The sequence below is a fragment of the Balaenoptera borealis genome (genome assembly GCF_965194805.1).
Source record: "Balaenoptera borealis genome assembly, contig: HAP1_SCAFFOLD_1434, whole genome shotgun sequence".
NCBI lineage: Eukaryota > Metazoa > Chordata > Mammalia > Artiodactyla > Balaenopteridae > Balaenoptera > Balaenoptera borealis.
Window position 1 is genome coordinate 96,146 of NW_028122789.1, and position 17,432 is coordinate 113,577.

General features: G+C 41.5%; 1 protein-coding gene and 1 long non-coding RNA gene across 2 annotated transcripts in view; both read left to right on the top strand.

Annotated features, from left to right (window-relative positions):
• The window catches only part of LOC309622052 (leucine-rich repeat-containing protein 37A3-like), a gene marked incomplete at both ends in the record, with an annotated part of 36,819 nt that extends 26,981 nt beyond the window's left edge, over window positions 1-9,838 (top strand). Inside the window, 2 exons of the mRNA XM_082409249.1 lie at window positions 5,889-6,007; window positions 8,034-9,838. Coding sequence (XP_082265375.1) covers window positions 5,889-6,007; window positions 8,034-9,838 — 1,924 coding nt within the window. The remainder of the gene's footprint in view (window positions 1-5,888; window positions 6,008-8,033) is intronic.
• Window positions 9,839-9,843: 5 nt separating this feature from the next.
• On the top strand, window positions 9,844-16,832 carry LOC309622051. The gene is made up of 4 exons (XR_014240457.1): window positions 9,844-10,373; window positions 14,793-16,281; window positions 16,363-16,515; window positions 16,618-16,832. It is a non-coding gene; the product is annotated as an uncharacterized lncRNA (long non-coding RNA).
• The last annotated feature ends 600 nt before the right edge of the window (window positions 16,833-17,432 follow it).

The following is a 17,432-nucleotide window of genomic DNA, read 5'->3' on the forward strand; positions in this document are numbered from 1 at the left end:
GTCTATCTTTACACTACTATCACAATGTCTTGAAAGTGTAGCTTCATAAGCCTTGAAATCAGTTACTGTTAGTTCTTCAACTTTGTTCTTTTTCAAAGTTGTTTTAGTTATTCTAAATTTTATTTCCATATGAATTTTAGAATTAGCTTGTCAATTTCTATAGAAAAGCCTACTGGGATTTTGATCTATAAATCAATTTGGGGAGAATTGATGTCTTAGCAATCTTGAATCTTCTGATCCATGAATACATTATATCTCTCCAGTTATTTAGGTCTTCCTTAATTTCCCCCCAGCAATATTTTACACTTTTCCGTGTGCAAGTCTTTTACATCTTTTGTCAGATTTATTCTAAGTATTTTATATGTTTGATTCTGTTATAAGTAGTATTTTAAAACTTTGATCTCTGCTTGTTTGTTGAGATAAATTAATCTTTTTGTATGTTGATCTTGTACCCTGCAAACTTGACAAACTCATTTGTTAGTTCCAGTAGCATTTTTGTAGATTCTATCAGGTTTTCTACATAATCATGTTATCTGCAAATAAAGATAGTTTTACTTCTTCCTTTCCATTCTGAATATCTCTTTTCTTTTCGTTGCCCTATTGCACTGGCTAGAACCTTCAGTGCAATGTGAAACAGAAGTAATGAGAGCAGACATCCTTGCCTTTGTCCTGATCCTGGAGAGAAAGTACTTTGTCCTTCACCATTAAATATGATGTTAGGTTTTTTGTCGAAGTCATTTATCAAGTTGAGGAAGTCTCCTTCCATTCCTAGTCTACTGAGGGCTGTTTTTTTCTTTAATCAGGAATGGATGTTAGATTTTTTTCATTCTTTTCCAGCATCTATTGCAATGATTATGCGATTTTTCTCTTCTTTTCTTTTCTTAATTTGTTTATTTATTTTTGGCTGCATTGGGTCTTCATTGCTGCACGCAGCCTTTCTCTAGCTGTGGCGAGCAGGGACTACTCTTCGTTGCAGTATGCAGGCTTCTCCTTGTGGTGGCTTCTCTTGTTGCAGAGCACGGGCTCTAGGTGCACGGGCTTCACTAATTGTGGCACATGGGCTCAGTAGTTGTGGCTCACGGGCTCTAGAGCGTAGGCTCAGTAGTTGTGGTGCACGGGCTTAGTTGCTCCGTGACATGTGGGATCTTCCCCGACCAGGGCTCAAACCCATGTCCCCTGCACTGGCAGGTAGATTCTTAACCCCTGCCCCACCAGAGACGTCCTGATTTTTCTTTTTTAGTGTACTAAGTTGGGTAAATTGATTTTCAAATATTAAACCAACCTTTCCTTCTTGAGATAAACCCCACTTGGTCATGATGTATCATCTTTTTATATATTATTGGATTTGATATGCTAAAATTTTGTTAAGAGTTTTTGCCTCTGTGTTCATGAGAGATTTTGGTCTATAGTTTTCTTGTAATGTCATTGTGTAATCTTGATACGGTGAAAGTTGGCCTTATAAATAGGTTGGGAGGTATTCCCTTCTCTTCAACTTTCTGGTAGAGTTTGTGTAGAATTGGCATTATTTTATTCCTTAAGTGTTCGGTAGAATTTCTCAGTTAAGCCACCTGGACTTGAAGCTCTCTTTGTTGGAAGGTTTTAAACTGCACATCCAATTTCTTTAGTATCTTTATTCTTGAATAAACTTTAGTAGCGCATGTCTTTCAAGGAATTTGTCCATTTCATCTTGAATTTATTGGTATAAAGCATTCTATAATATTCTCTTATTATCCTTTTAATATCTATAGTATTTTTCTGTTTTGCATTTTATTTATTTCTACTTTGATCTTTATTGTGTTCTTTCTTCTCTGTGATTAATTTGCTCTCGTTTTTCCAGTTTAAGGTGGAAGTTGAGGAAGCTGAGTACAGCGTTAGCAATATCCCATATGTTGACATATTATGTTTTCAGTTTCAGTGAGTTCAAAATAGTTTCTGATTTCCCTTTTGATTTCTTCTTTGACCACAAAGTTACTCAGAAGTGTGTTGTTTAGTTTCCAAAGATCTGGAGATTTTTCGGATTTGTTAATTTCTAATTTAATTCCATTGTGGTCAGAGACATATATCGAATGACTAAAATCCTTTAAAAATTTTTTTTAAGTTTTTTTTTTTTAATTTATTTTTTTGCTGCGTTGGGTCTTTGTTGCTTCGCGTGGGCTTTCTCTAGTTGTGGCGAGCAGGTGCTGCTCTTTGTTGCGCTGCACCGGCTTCTCATTGGATGGCTTCTCTCGTTGCAGAGCACGGGCGCTAGGTGCGTGGGCTTCAGTAGTTGGGGCACACAGGCTCTAGAGTGCAGGCTCAGTAGCTGTGGCGTACGGGCTTAGTTGCTCCGCGGCATGTGGGATCTTCCTGGACCAGGGATCGAACCTGTGTCCCCTGCATTGGCAGGCAGATTCTTAACCACTGAACCACCAGGGAAGTCCCAATTCCAGTATTCTTAATCTTTTGTGTAGATCCATATTCCAATCTGGTGTCATTTTGCTTCTGCTTAAAAATACTTCTTTTAACATTTCTTATAGTGCAAGTCTGCTAGTAATGAATTCTTTCAGCTTTTGTATGTCTGAGATAGTCTTTATTTTGCTTTTGTTTTGACAGATCTGGGTATAGAATTCTAGCTTGATAGAATTCAATTCACTACTTTAAAGGTGTTATTCCACTGAGTTCTCGTTTACATTGTTTCCAACAAGAATTCTGCTGTCATTGTTATCTTTGTTCCTCTGTATGTAGTGTATAGTTTTTTCCTCTGGCTGCTTTTAAATTTTTCTCTTTATTGCTGGTTTTGAGCAATTTGACTATTTTTTGTGCCTTGGTGTAGTTTTGTCCATGTTTCTTATGCTTAAAGTTCATTGATCTTCTTGACTTTGTGAGTTTATAGTGTTTACCATTTTGGGAAAATTTTGGCTATTATTTCTTCAAATTTTTATTTTTCTCCTCTCCTTCATGGACTCTAGGTACACATGTATTAGGCCACTTGAAGTTGTTGCACGACTCACTGATGCTCTATTCATTTTCGTTGTTGTTTTGTTTTGTTACTCTTTTTGTTTCATTTTGGATCGTTTCTATTACTATGCCTTAATGTTCACTGACCCTTTCTTCTGCAGTGTCTAATCTGCCATTAACCTCGTTCAATGTCTTTTTCATTTAGACATTGTTTTTAATCTCTAGAAGCTCAATTTGGGTCTGTTTTACATTTTCCATGCCTGTACTTAACATTTTCAGGGTTTAGTCTGGGTTTTTTAACATATGAAATACAGTTATAATAACTTTTCTTCATGTATAATAACTTTTTAAATGTTCTTTTCTGCCAATTCTAACATCTGTATAGATGATGGGTTAGTTTTGATTGATTGCCTTTTCTCCTCAGTATGGGTCACATTTTCCTACTTCTTTGCATGCTTGGCAATTTTTCATATGATCCCAGATATTGTGAGTTTTAGTTTATTGTGTGCTATATATATTTATATTCCTGTAAAATGCTTGGGCTTTGTTTTGGGTGAAATTAAGTTACTCAGAACAATTTTATTCTTTTAGGTCTAGCTTTTAAGATTCCTTGGGTAGGAGTCCAAGTAGCCTTTAGTCTGGAGCTCGTTATTTGCACCTACTGAGACAAGTCCTTTCTGAGTATCATGAGGTTTTCCAGTCTGACTTGTAGGAACAGGTACTATTCCTACAACCCTGTGTGATATCCAGTTATTCTTATTATTAATCCTTTCATGTGGTTCTTTTCCTGGCATCAAGGGATTCCTCACACAAATGTACTGACCAATACTTTGTTGAATTCTCAAGAGATCCCTCTGCATATCTCCAGAGTTCTTTGTCTGTGCACTTCTTTTCTCTCTGATACTCTGCTTTGTGAACTCTAGTTACCTTGGTTTTCCCAGACTCTCAGCTCCATTTCCTCAGTCAGGGAGTCCACCAGTCTCTGCCTGGACTTCTCTTCCCTGTACCATGACCTGGCAACTCTCTCAGAGAAGTAAGTTAGGGCAATTATAGGGATCACTTCATTTATTTCCCGTCTCCTGGGGATCAATGAACTTTATTGCGTGAGGTCCAGTTTCTTGCAAACTGTTGTTTCATATGTTCTGTCTGATATTTTCATTGTTTCAGGTGGGAGGTTAAATTGGACCTTGTTGGGGCTTCCCTGGTGGCGCAGTGGTTGAGAATCTGCCTGCCAATGCAGGGGACACGGGTTCGAGCCCTGGTCTGGGAAGATCCCACATGCCGCGGAGCAACTAGGCCCGTGAGCCACAACTACTGAGCTTGCACATCTGGAGCCTGTGCTCCGCAACAAGAGAGGCCGCGATAGTGAGAGGCCCACGCACCACAATGAAGAGTGGCCCCCGCTTGCCACAACTAGAGAAAGCCCAAAAAAAAAAAAAAAAATTGGACCTTGTTACTTCATCTTGGCCAGAAGCCAATAACATTCTTTAAGTCTGTTTTGTTTTGATACAGGGTCCAATTAAAGATTAGGCATTGCATGTCGTGTCTTTGTTTCCTTTAATCTAGAATATTTCCCTCCTTTTTTTTTTTTTTTTTGGTCTTTTATGACGTTGGCATTTTTGAAGAGTCTGAGCCAGTTGTCTTGTAAGTTGCCCCACAATCTGGATTTGTCTGTTTCCTCATTAGATTCAAAGTAAACATTTTGGGAAAGAATACTATATAGGTGATGTATTCTTCATACTTCAGCACTTCAGGTGGCCCAGTGCTAAGTTTGATCACTTGACTAAGGTGGTATCTTCCATATCTCTCCATTGTAAAGTTATTTTTCCCCTTGGTAATTGATAAATAATATGTGGGGTGAGAGTTTGGGATCAGTGAAGATCCTACTTTCAAACAACTCTTCACCCAACTGTGCATCAGTGATAATCCTTGTCTGAATCGATTATTACATTGATAGTTGCAAAATGACACTTTCCTAATTCTGTCATTCCTTTTGCATTTATTAGCTGACATTATTCTATAAAGAAGAGCTCCCCCACTTTTCATTTTGAGTATCATTATGAACTCATGTGCTTTTTTTAAAATTAACTATGTTATACCTTATTATAATGATAATGTTATTCTTTGGAATGTTCCTTTTGTCCAGATTTGGCCAATGCGATCTCTGTTATTGTTTAACCACATGATGCTTTTTTTTTTTTTTAATAAGTTTATTTATTTATTTAGGCTGTGTTGGGTCTTCGTTTCTGTGCAAGGGCTTACTCTAATTGCGGCAAGCGGGGGCCACTCTTCATCGCGGTGCGCGGGCCTCTCACTGTCGTGGCCTCTACCGTTGTGGAGCACAGGCTCCAGACGCGCAGGCTCAGTAGTTGTGGCTCACGGGCCCAGTTGCTCCGCGGCATGTGGGATCTTCCCAGACCAGGGCTCGAACCCGTGTCCCCTGCATTAGCAGGCAGATTCTCAACCACTGCGCCACCAGGGAAGCCCACATGATGCTTTTTTATTACTAGAATAATTTGTAATATATTACTACTCACAAATAGGAACTGAGAAAGGGACTCCAGAAGGTGCGGTCTTATTCAGACTCTTCTTAGAAGTCTGCCTTCTTCCTGTGTACTCTCAACCCAAAGTGAGGCTTTTGGGTGGGAAGGAGATACTTCTGAATTAAACTACAGATCAATGTCACCCAATTCTAATCCCTATTCCCTTTTTGCTAGACATACCATACCTACTGCCATCCTAATCCTTCTGTTGGGCACCTCTCTCCTCCTCTATATTTATTTACAACAGTCAAGAGCAGCAATTGGCCAACCAGCCCTTATCCAGTTGTCCAGTCCATAGGCCTCAAGAACTCCTTTTTGCACTGGTCTGTGGTGGTCTTGGCCTACCTCTTCTACCTACTCAAGTAACTCTTTTACCACGAATTTAATTACCTGTGTTTCCATTTATAGGATCTTACCTAGCCGTATGGCCTGCTGCCTCTGCCAATTTAAAACTACTATTGAGGTTGTCTGTCAGACAGTCAAGCTGCGTTGTGACAGTGAATGCCTGACAGACGTCACACGTTGCGGTGAGTCTCAATTGCGGGATAATAAATTTTTAATTTAATTTTTTAATTTTTTAATTTTATTTTTAATCAATGATAAATTTTAAAATTAATGATGTAATTGCATTATTTTAATTCATTCATTCAGAGTTCCAGCTTCCTAAGTTTCTCAGAACTAGCCCTTGCTAAAAATCAGATTCTTGATTACATTATTAAGCTAATAATAGCTCAGTTACATTGTTAGCTTAATAATGTAAATGATCCACATACATAAAGGAACAAGAGAAAGGGCTGGAAGGGGGAAGGGAATTAACATTAATGGCCACATATCCTATGCTGTGCTCTCTGCAAACGAGAACTTATTCATATAGTGCATCACAGTTTGTAAACTGATTTTATATACATTAGGTCTCAAGTACCCTTTGTCTTATAGGACAGATATAAATATATTTTTGTTTATTTTGTTTGTTTCTGCAATTTTATACAGAGTACAAGAGATGCTGTTTTATGTCCTATTTGGAGCCTGAGAGTTTCTGGTTCCATAACCAGAAGCTGCTACCTAGCCCTTCTAATGGCTGGGAGAGCTAGTTTATTCTTAGACTGTCCAGCTCTGAACTTGCTCTGAATCTCAAGCTTTTCTATCCACAAAACACTCAGGGGCTTTCAACCATTTTTCTGTATATTAGATTTATTGGCACTAACTTGATGACTTCCAAAATGTGCTATCATGCCCAGGTAGCTTGAATACAGGTCTCTTTCAGTGATCGAGAGCACCTCATAAATAATAACACTTTGCTACTTGTATAAAGACAATATTGCTGATTTTTCAACACAATTTTATTTTTTTTTTGGCCGTGCCACACAGCTTGTGGGATCTTAGTTCCCCAAGCAGGGATTGAAGCCGGGCCACAGCAGGGAAAGTGCCGGGTCCTAACCACTAGACCACCAGGGAACTCCCCCAAACAATTTTTTTTACTAATTATATTACTCCCTTCTCCCCCAGAAGTGGGCAGTAAAGGCATTTTTAATCTCCTTTTACAGGTGAGGAAAAACAAGATCAGAGGTGTAAGTGCTATGACCCTAGTGCCCCGATCTCCTGTCCCCAGTTTGGGGCTCTCTGCAAGCCCATGCTCCTCCTTTCTCATGACCCTTCCCTCCTCCTTGACCCTCACCAAAAATACTTTTAATCCTTTTGGAAGAGAAGCCCAGCTACACAATGGTACACATTACCTTCACACAGTCAGAAGCTTTGGATGGTTCCCCAAGTATAGCTGGAAATATTAGAAGGAAAATGAAATGAAAGCAAAGTAGCCATCTGACAGAAGTTGCTTTTTCCCTTCTGCATTTTACGACCTCAAGTATTATTCCACTGATTTGTTGAACGTTCCACATTGGCATACAGTCTGGCAAATCTCTTAACTTATAGCCCAGATCCCTGCCCAAATTTTAGCAAAGAGCCAGGGCGGATATAGTGTTTTTTTCTGTATAGAGCCTTCTGTTACAGGGGCTGGGGTATATGGAAGCAGGGACTGAGCAAAGGACTCGGTGGGTGGGTGGAGAAGGACATGTCCAGATGACGACCTGTTAGCAGCGGTTGTTGTCGTGGTCATCTGTGACAGTAGCAAGAACGCAAGCACACTGAAGAGGTGGAGAGAGGAAGCCTCACACTCCTCTGCCTCTGAGGCAGGACAGGATGGGGTATGTGAATGTGAGGAGTCACAGTAGATCTGCGGAGAGTCCAGCTGAGTAGGGGAGTATTTGTCTTCCAGCCTTGGCTCTTCTTGAGTACTGGCCCCTGGGAACCAGTGGAGTAATCCTGAATATAGTTACTATATTTCACACTACAGAATTTTCTGAGTAGATAGCCACTTTTTCAGGAGATATCTTTTTCACATTTTGTTGTTGCCAGTCATAGGCTTAAGTGTGGGCTTCTTTTTCTCCTAAGTGGCACTCAGACGTTGACTGATTCCTAATTCATTTGGCTGTGGACTGACAAAAATCTGTCCCATCAGTCTTCAATGATCAAAAACAGTCTCTTCTTTTTTGACAGACGAAGAAACATCTCTTGGGAATGCAGAAGGATCGTTGATGAAGGTGTTACAAGCCCGGAAGAAGAACAACAGCACCGAGCTGATTATTGAGCCAGAGAGGGCATCCTCAGATAAAAGTGCTGTCAGCTTGTCAGGCTTCATGAATGAGCAGCTGGACTTTAAAAATGAAAGTGATATTATCAGTGCACGAAGTCACATACTGCCTTACATCTCAGAGGGAAATCTAGGAGATGTGGAATCAACATTATTACCATTCCTTCAACTTCTTTTTTCAAATACACAAGATGGAGATATGCTCCTGGGCCTTTTGAAAAACAATACAAGGAGCCCTTCTGTTAAACCTGTACGCAAGAATTCAACTAATAAAAATAAATTGAGGAAACTCCATTTTCTGGAAAATGTGTTAGATGCAGAAACTCAAGAAAAATTTGATGAGGTTAAAAAGGAAGAAAAACCTGCCACGCGTACGCGTTCCAACCTTTTAAGTGCCATGTTTAAACGCTACCTCTATCTAAAGAAATTGGAAACTCCCCAACCACAGAAAGACAGCCCAGCAAAGACTGAGAGTACCGAGGAAAAGCTGCTGAGAGTGAACAGGGTCCTCAAGGGCCCAAGGGGCCTACAGAAAATGCACCTCCAAGCAGTGGGAGATGAGAGCGTCAGGAGGAAACAGAATGCCCAGCCATCTGTGGCGAGCACTGCCGAAGAAAGAAGGCTCAGGAGGCCATCCCCAGGAAAGCTGAAACAGCTTCTCATGGTGCAGAGGCCCAGGAAGCTGGTGGGAAAGTCCTCCAATGCGGAGTCTTCATTTATCAAAGAACACAAGGCAGCAGGCTCCTCTACCCTGAAACAGTACTTCAAGGTCAGGCCTTCTGCCCCCATCCCTCCAAAATCCCCATCTGAGGTTAAAAGCAAATCAAAAGACTTATCCAACACTATACTTGTTTTAGAGGATGCAAAGGCTAGAGTTAGAAATATTAAGGATTTTGAACTAATCTCACATTCTGGGAAAAAATACATCTTCCATAAAATTAGGACTCATCGGGTCCAGAGAAAACCCAAAGGCAAAAGGAGTCGAAAGTTCAGAAAGAAAAGTTCACTCAATAGAATGATGCTTGCAAGCCCTCCGTTCTCTGTAGTGAGGAGTCTCATAAATTCCCCTGCGCGAGAAGCTGTTTCACCTTCAAGAGAAGTGACTTCTCAGGAAAATCCTTTTCCAGAATTATTTTCTCTTTCAGACCCTTCTACAGAAAACACTACTTCAGAAAACAATACTGCACAAAATGTTTCTGAAGAAGTTATTTCTTCAGGAAACTCTACTCTTCCCGGAGGAACCGGCCCTGAAAACACTACCCATAAGGATGTCTCCACTGCACATTCTGCTGTTGCTGCAGACAACAGTATGCCACCTGTTCAACACACCAACGAAACACAGTGGGAGCACCACAACACGGGCACTGAATTATCCTCTAAGCCCACAGGCTTCACTTTCCCAGGGCTCACATCCCCGGGTGATCAAGTTGAAACTCAGCTAAACCAGCAGCTACGGTCCCTCATCCCCAACAATGATGTGCGAAGGCTCATTTCTCATGTTATCCAGACTTTGATAATAGACTGCTCGGACACCCACGTGCAGCTGGCCTGTGCCAACCTCATCTCTAGAACAGGCCTCCTGATGAAGCTTCTCAGCAAGCAGCAGGAAGTAAAGGTGTCCAAAGCGGAATGGGATACGGGCCAGTGGAAAAGTGACAACTATATCAGTGAGAGCACAGAAGGCCAGAGTGAGCAGAAAGAGCAGGAGTTAAGTGAGGTGAGGAGAACCCCTGAAACATGGGACCTGGACTTTTACTCAGTTTAGGACATGCCATGGACGTGCCCAAGCAGGAATACCACGGGCTCCTAGTCTGTATCTTATCTTCAGCCATGACACTGGCTAAGACAGTGATCTCCCACTTTACTCATTGAGAGAGTGTGCCACTATTCCTAGGGTAGACGAGAAAAGGACATAACGCAAGATAAATAAATTGTAGATAAATAAGTTGTCGAAGAAAATGCTAATGATAAGATTAATAACATTAAATTTGGCTTGTTCTTATAGAAGCTACTCGCCTGAAAGGATTGGGTTTTATAGTAGTTTAAGAATAGTTAGCTATTGTTTAGAATAGGTTTAAGAATAGTTAGCTTTCATCCCTTCTATCTCCTTGTTTGTAAAAAATTGTTATTTATTTTTTTAGCTCACAAAAGAAGTTCCAGGATATGGCTATAACAACAAACTCATCTTGGCAATATCTGTAACTGTAGTAGTGACGATTTTGGTTACACTTCTCTGTCTCATTGAGGTAAGGACAATAATTCATTCAGATTCAGAACCCACAAACTGAGAATCAAAGCCACCTTTCCACCTACTACTACTTGATTCTTCTCTTTAGTCATGAGGACTGAGATACACTTTGTTCTTTTACTGAAAAGTATATTCCCAGGAGTTTTTTTTCTTTTTTTCTTTTTTTCTTTTGGCTACATTATGTCTTCATTGCGGTGCGCGGGCTTCTCATTGCGGTGGCTTCTCTTGTTGTGGAGTACGGGCTCTAGGCACGCGGGCTCAGGAGTTGTGGCGCACGGACTTAGTTGCTCCGCAGCATGTGGGACCTTCCCAGACCAGGGATCGAACCCGTGTCCCCTGCACTGGCAGGCGGATTCTTCACCACTGCGCCACCAGGGAAGTCCCCACAGGATTTTGAAAGGAGCTCCACTCCCAGGAGATCTCTTTGGAATTGGATCCATGATAACAAGCCATTGGACTGTTTTGACAAGTTAAGTTTATAAGAAGGCCAGAGTTGACATGATAGTAAAATTTCTTCAACTCAAAAACTATGCTGATTTGATGTACTCACCAGTCACTCTCATTCTACTGTTTATTTCTTTCCTTGTTGGCTGAAGTGATGAGAGACATACGATCTCCATACTCATGGAGCTATCAGTCACCCTGGGAGGGCTAAAAGGACATGCCTAAAAGATCAAAGTGTGATCTCGTCAAATCCTTAGGTTTACTTAGCAGCTTGCTTCTCCAGTGTATTAGGAATTGTGTAGGTAGGTTCCATTAAAACACTGCAAGTAAAATCCTGCAGCAGGCTACCCTAAAGCATGTCATATTTATAGTAGCCTATTCCTGGAGCTAGCCTGTTTATCTTCTGTTCAGTTACATAATGGTTTATTACTTTTCCCAACAGGCAGTGGCTAACATTAAAAGAGTGACTTTAATAAGCTGGCAATCTTGATTCTACCCTACCAGTCCCACCTGCTTTATTTACCTTTTCTCTTGCTATGGCAGCCCTCCATTGCAGCCAGAGCAGCTCCTCCCTATACGCGGGTTACACCACGTCCGTGCCTGCTGTTGTCTGTGCCTTTGCCCATCTAAGATTCCCTGATGTTGCTTTGCCTGTGGAAGTCCTATGAACCTCTCAAAAGCCAGCTCAAGTTCAGATATCTTTCTTCATAAAGCCTTCCCTGCATACTCCAGCCCTCCTGATCCTAGTCCTGTGAGGTTTGTCACCATTTCTTAGGGGCCATAGCAAAGCAGTCCCCTTCCCTCAGAGCTCACAAAAGTGGGAAGCAGTTTTTTAAAAGGCAGCCCCCCAAGAGAGAAACAGCAGGGTTAGCACATCATGGCGCTGAGCAGAGATGTGTAAGGACCAGTGGCTTCCTGGCCTATCAGACTTGAATAAAACCTGACATGATGTACTAACTTCTAAAGAGAAATGTGTCTATCTGCAGGAGGGTTGGTCAGTAGTGAAAGCATAGAAAAGGTGAGGAGAGACCAACATGGGCAGCGCCCATCCTCACATTGCCCGAGAGTAGAGATGGCACCTTAGGCAGCAGAACTGAAGAGTCAGGCCCGCTAGCCAGGCTGTGCCTGTTGAGGAGATGGATGGATCCAGCTGCCTCAGGCCTTCCCATTAAATTCTGGATTCGGCTGATTCCTTTTCTAATTCTGTTGTCACCAAGTAGCCTTCGATTGTGTGATTGTGCTTTAGTGTGCCACGGAGGCCTGTCTCCACAGAAGGTAATTCTCTGATTGTGTAGACACGGATGCCCTGTGTGTAGAACAGATGTATTTCTCATTGTCAAGTAATAATTTGGCATTCTGATTTTTGATCAATCCTGTGCTATTGATAAAGTGAGACTGCCACAACAGGAAGACGCGAGTTGTCTCTTGGTGAGGAAGAGTATGATTTCTGAGCCTAGGAGGCTGGGGACTAGCATGGGGTCAGCTTGCTAGTCATTGGCCATTGCCCAGACTGTCCCCTCTACATCTCCAGGTGGCATGTGGCCTTTTGCTTTTTTAGAATTTCTGTAAAGTCCCCTTTTTATTGTTTCTAACTTCTCTAGAGTTTAACCTTGCATTTGTGTTGTTTTGTTTTGTTTTGTTTTGTTTTGGCCTGCGGGATCTTAATTCCCCAAGTAGGGATTGAACTTGTACCCTAGGCAGCGAAAGCGAGGAGTCCTAACCGTTATTTCCTCTCCCCACTTATATGATAAGCTCTTCGAGGACAGGGGCCATGCAGTGTTCTTCCTATGGTAGACACTAATGGTGTTCAACGGAAGAGAGGTGAGGCGTTATGTCAATTCCACAGTGAGGAATCATGCAACCGAATATTTATTTGAAGTAGCATCGAGTCCAGCAATAGACCCATGTGTTCTTAAGACTTCTGAAATGTCAGGTTTTAATATTCCAATCAGTGGGGGAAAATGAATAAATGGTGATAGACTAGCTGCCTAACTATTTGGGGGTTAAAGAATAGCAGATCCCCATTTTTCATCTTAAATAAACATATTTCCATAAATGTGAAAAAAGACCACATAAAGGTATTAGAAGGAAATAAAAGCAGTATTTTTATAATCTTTTATAATCTTCAGAGCCTGATGCCACAAGCAGAGCCTTTGATATAGTCCACCATCTTGTCTGTGACACCAGCTTAGCACTGATTCATGCCAAGCGTAAGATGAAGACTTTTCCATATATTGTCTGATTTAATGCCCACAGTTCTGTGAGGATGATATTACTATCCCTCCTTCATAGATGAAGGAGATCAATGTAAGGCCCCAGTGGCCAAACCAAAAGCAGAAGCCAGTTTTACCCGACTGCAAAGCTTGTGCTCCCTACTCCACTCTTTTGTCTTGTCTCCTTAGAGACAAAAACACTGGAAAGATTCGAAACACTGAAATTCAATGAAAACCAGTATTTCTTTACTATAAAGAGTTTTTTGTTTGTTTGTTTGTTTGGGGGTGGCGGGGTTTGGCCATGCTGTGCAGCTTGCGGGATCTTAGTTCCCTGACCAGGGATTGAACCTCGGGCCACAGCAGTGAAAGCGCCAAGCCCTAACCACTGGACCCCCAGGGAACTCCCAAGAGTTTTATAAGTCAACAAGAAGAAGACAAACAGTCCAGGGGAAAAGGGGGCAAGGGCTGTGCAGAGTAGGAGGTGTGTTGACAGTCTGCCACCATATCTGCCTGTCCTCTCCTCATGGCTCATGTGGGGTGGCTTTTGTTAGCCAGGCCTTTGTCACCTCATGACGTAAAAGTAATCTCTAATATCTTCTTCAAGTACTTTTGTAATCTGTCTAGAATTTGTTGTATTTGTTTTTTAGTGTGGTTGAGGCAGGGGATCTAACTCCCCCCCCCCCTACATGAAGATCTAATTGTTTTCAAATCTTTCACTGAATGGTTTATTCTTTCTTCCCTGGTCTCATATACTATCTTCATCTGGACTCTATTCTGTGATCCAGTTATCTTGTCCTGTACCAGTACCAATATCACACTGCTTAATTCCAGTTGCTCTATAACATATTTTATATCTGGTAGGGCAAGGTCCTACTCTTTGACCTTGTTTTTCATACATTTCATAACTATTCTTACACATATTCTCTACCAAATGTCAGCTGGCCAGGTTTTATTTAAAAATTATTTTGGATATAAATGGATTGCATTGAATTTGTAGGTTAATTAGATGAGAATTGACCTCTTTACAACATTCTAGGAGGATGGTATCTCATGCCATGTAGTACTTCTTCTTAATGTCCTTCAGAAAAGTTTTAATATTTTCATCACTTAGGTCTTACAAATTTTTGGTTAAGTTTATTCCTAGGTACTTTGTGCATTTTTATTGATATAGTACACGGGATGTTTCTTCTGTTTTTTAGTGATTATTTGTGTTATATGGGAAAGCTATTGAGGCTTATATGTTGATCTCTTGATTTTGTATGTAGCCATCTTACTCATGTTACTTCCAATAAAATTTCGGTTGATTCCTTTGGTCTTTTTAGGTCCCTCATTTCATATGCAAATGTGTTTGTCTCTTCCTTTCCAAGACTTCGTTTTTCTTTTCGTACCGATTAAGACCTCCTCCACATTGATCGATAGTAGCAGTAATGATGGGCATCCTACTCTTGTTGTTGACTCTAAAACAAGGCTTAGGTTTCGGCTAGATACTTTTATTTTCTTTTCCTACTTCTAAGAGTTTTTATTAGGAACGATCTGTTGAACGTTATCTAAAACAGTCAATAAAATATATCGCCAGGTGCATGCAAGACCCTAAGTTAGGTACTGTGGAAGAGGCAAAGGATTATTAAACAGGGTAGAATTCCTTTCCTTAAAAAAGTTATCATTTCACTGGGTAGATAAGACTTAAAGTAAAAGGGAATGAATAAGGATTTGGAAATAGTTGTAATGGATAATCATGATCATGTTTTCTTTCAAAACAGATTTATTCTCATCGAATTGCAAAAGGGGAAGATAAGAAAAGAAGCAGAAGGTAAATATTGGTCTTTTAAAGGAGAATTTTACAACTAGAGGAGAACTTAGAACTCACCTATTTCAATTTCCTCACCAAAGGCAGGAAGAATGTTTAATTACCCTAATGGTTTACCCTAATTTATTTATCAGCAGAATTAGCTCCCCAGCCCAAGCTGAGTTAGAACAGGACTGGCACAGATTCATCTGCTTTCACTAGTCCTTTAAGGAAAGAGGGTGGACGGGGAGAGGTTTTGGTTGCACTTGTTCCTGCTGGCCTGGTGCCTGGTTCCTAGGCATCAGGCCAGGCCAGAGGCCTTCTAGGAGGCTCTGGGGTAGGGAGGGCCACATGGTTGGGGATTTAGGGGCTGGCCTCACTCAAAGCTGACGAAAGGTAGCACATATGAGTCCCTTCTGTAAAGTGGCAAGAAAACTTCCCTTCTCACCCTACTGTTATTCAGGCCCCTACTCTCTATTCCCTTTATCCAAACCTCATAGAACTTTAACCGGGAGAAACTTTAGACAGTAGTTTGTCTCTTCCTTTTATAATAAGGAAATGGAGAAAGAGAAAGGGAAAGTATCTTGCCCCATGGTCACACTGCTAGTGATTATCAAAAAGAAGAGGGTCCCTTTCCACTGAGGACTTCTCTACTGATCACACTGTGCTTGGGCTGTGAGCTCCGTTTTATGTCACAATTCAGTATACACATACTATATGGGCATAAGTAGTTTCTGAAACTAACTTATTGTGCACTCTGATTTTTTTCTATTCTATTTGTATTCAAAAAGAGTATTTCGTGTTTCCCTGCTGGTCATGGCCTTGAAACTGATTGCGCAATTCACTGACACCTCAGTGACAGCCTGCAGTATGAAAGTCAGAGAGCTATAGATAACTTTGCTAGTTGGGTTCAGGTGTTTACTTGGTGTGATTCAACTTATAGGATAGGATAGAGCAGCCAGGAAAATAAAAGCACCTTCTCCCCACAGCCACACCCCCAGCAAATGCTGCATGTGCGACTAAGTCCGAAGCGGACTGGTGTGAAGCGCATCTAGAGAGTAACGTGTTTCTGCCCAGCGCCGCCCTGCAGTGTTTTCACTGCACGAGGGCACTTGGCCAAGGGCCAAGAAAGGTGAACGGGGCTGAAAATCCTGCCTATACTCCATGCTAAGCCACATGCAAAGGTCTCCCCAGAGACACGGGGCGGGGGCCATTTTGGACAGACACAGAGAACTTCTGGAAGGCCAGCGTGCATGGAATGATTTTCAAGATCCCGGGTCTGTGGTGATTTTGCTCATTGTGCTTATGGACTGAGGTACCCATTTAGTCCTAATAAGACCAGAGATAACACATTGTGAGAGAGATGAAAAATGACATGTAACACTAACAGTGTGTGTTTTCCTCCAAGGGGCTTTTTTCGATTCCTGCTGCGTAAGAGAAGCTCAGGGGAAAGTGAGAGTCAGGTAAATTTGAAGGGGATATAGTACTGTGGCCAGAGAAAGCAGGGGAGATGCTGAATTAATATTTCCCTTTCTGTGTTCCAGGAGGGCTTTTTCGGGAGAAGGCGGCCACTTTGGCTTAGGGATATGTATAGGCCTCTCAACGCCACACGCAAGGAAAACATGGCACAAAAGCTACACGACAGGGAGTCTTCTGATGAGGATGAGATGTACTTCTATAAGGATGTACCATAAATGGTAGGGGACAATTTAAAATTCTCATCTAAAATGAGGAAATAATGAAAACTATCATTGTTCCTTTCAAAAGTAAAAGCCTTGGCATTATTCTTCTTACCCCAGGGAAGTCATCAAAGCCCCAGCAGAGAAGCTTCTGGCTGCATATTGGGTTGATGAAGAGGCGGGTGAGGAAAGTGAGACCGCACACGAGACAGCCACAGAGTGAGCCCTGTTCTGCCTCAAGCCACCTGCAAATTTTGTTTCTTAATATCGGCTTCTCAGCATTGCTTGTAAAATACTTCTTTTTCTTATATTAAACTGTATAAATTCATAACCAAGTCTAACCAGGTGGTAAGGAATTAAAATGTAAATAGTTGAATATTTATATACCAATAACAGGGGCCTGCAAGAAGAAGCAGAGCTGAAACTAGAATCCCTCATGGTAGCCAGTACTTCCACAAGAGGAAACGTGGGCAAAGGAGGATGAGTAGAAGGATGAAGAGGGGCTTCCCTCCCTTGTTTCCCCAGTATCATCAGTCCCTGGGAACTGGAAAACATACCATCCTCAAGGGGCATAGATGAGTAAATCAAATAGCAATTTATTCTGGTGCTCTCTCTCCTGGTTCATCAAGTACCAGTTATTTACAACATGCTCGACCTCCTGCCCATAGAGGACCATCTACTTCTGGCCCCTCTCGTACGGTCATTGGGGTTGCCAGAATATTTGGATCACTGGGCCTCCCTCCACTGTGGAGCCAAGGCCTGACTTTTCTCCCAACTTCTCAAACTCATGTACAGCTGTGTACCCTGTGTACCAAGGTAGGGGGTTCTCCACCATTTCAAGCTGGTGGAAAATTCCCATTGGGTTGTTTTTTTTCTTTAAAAGAAAATCCCAACCGTTGGATAACTAGCAGGGAGGTGCCAGAAAGACAGGGGAA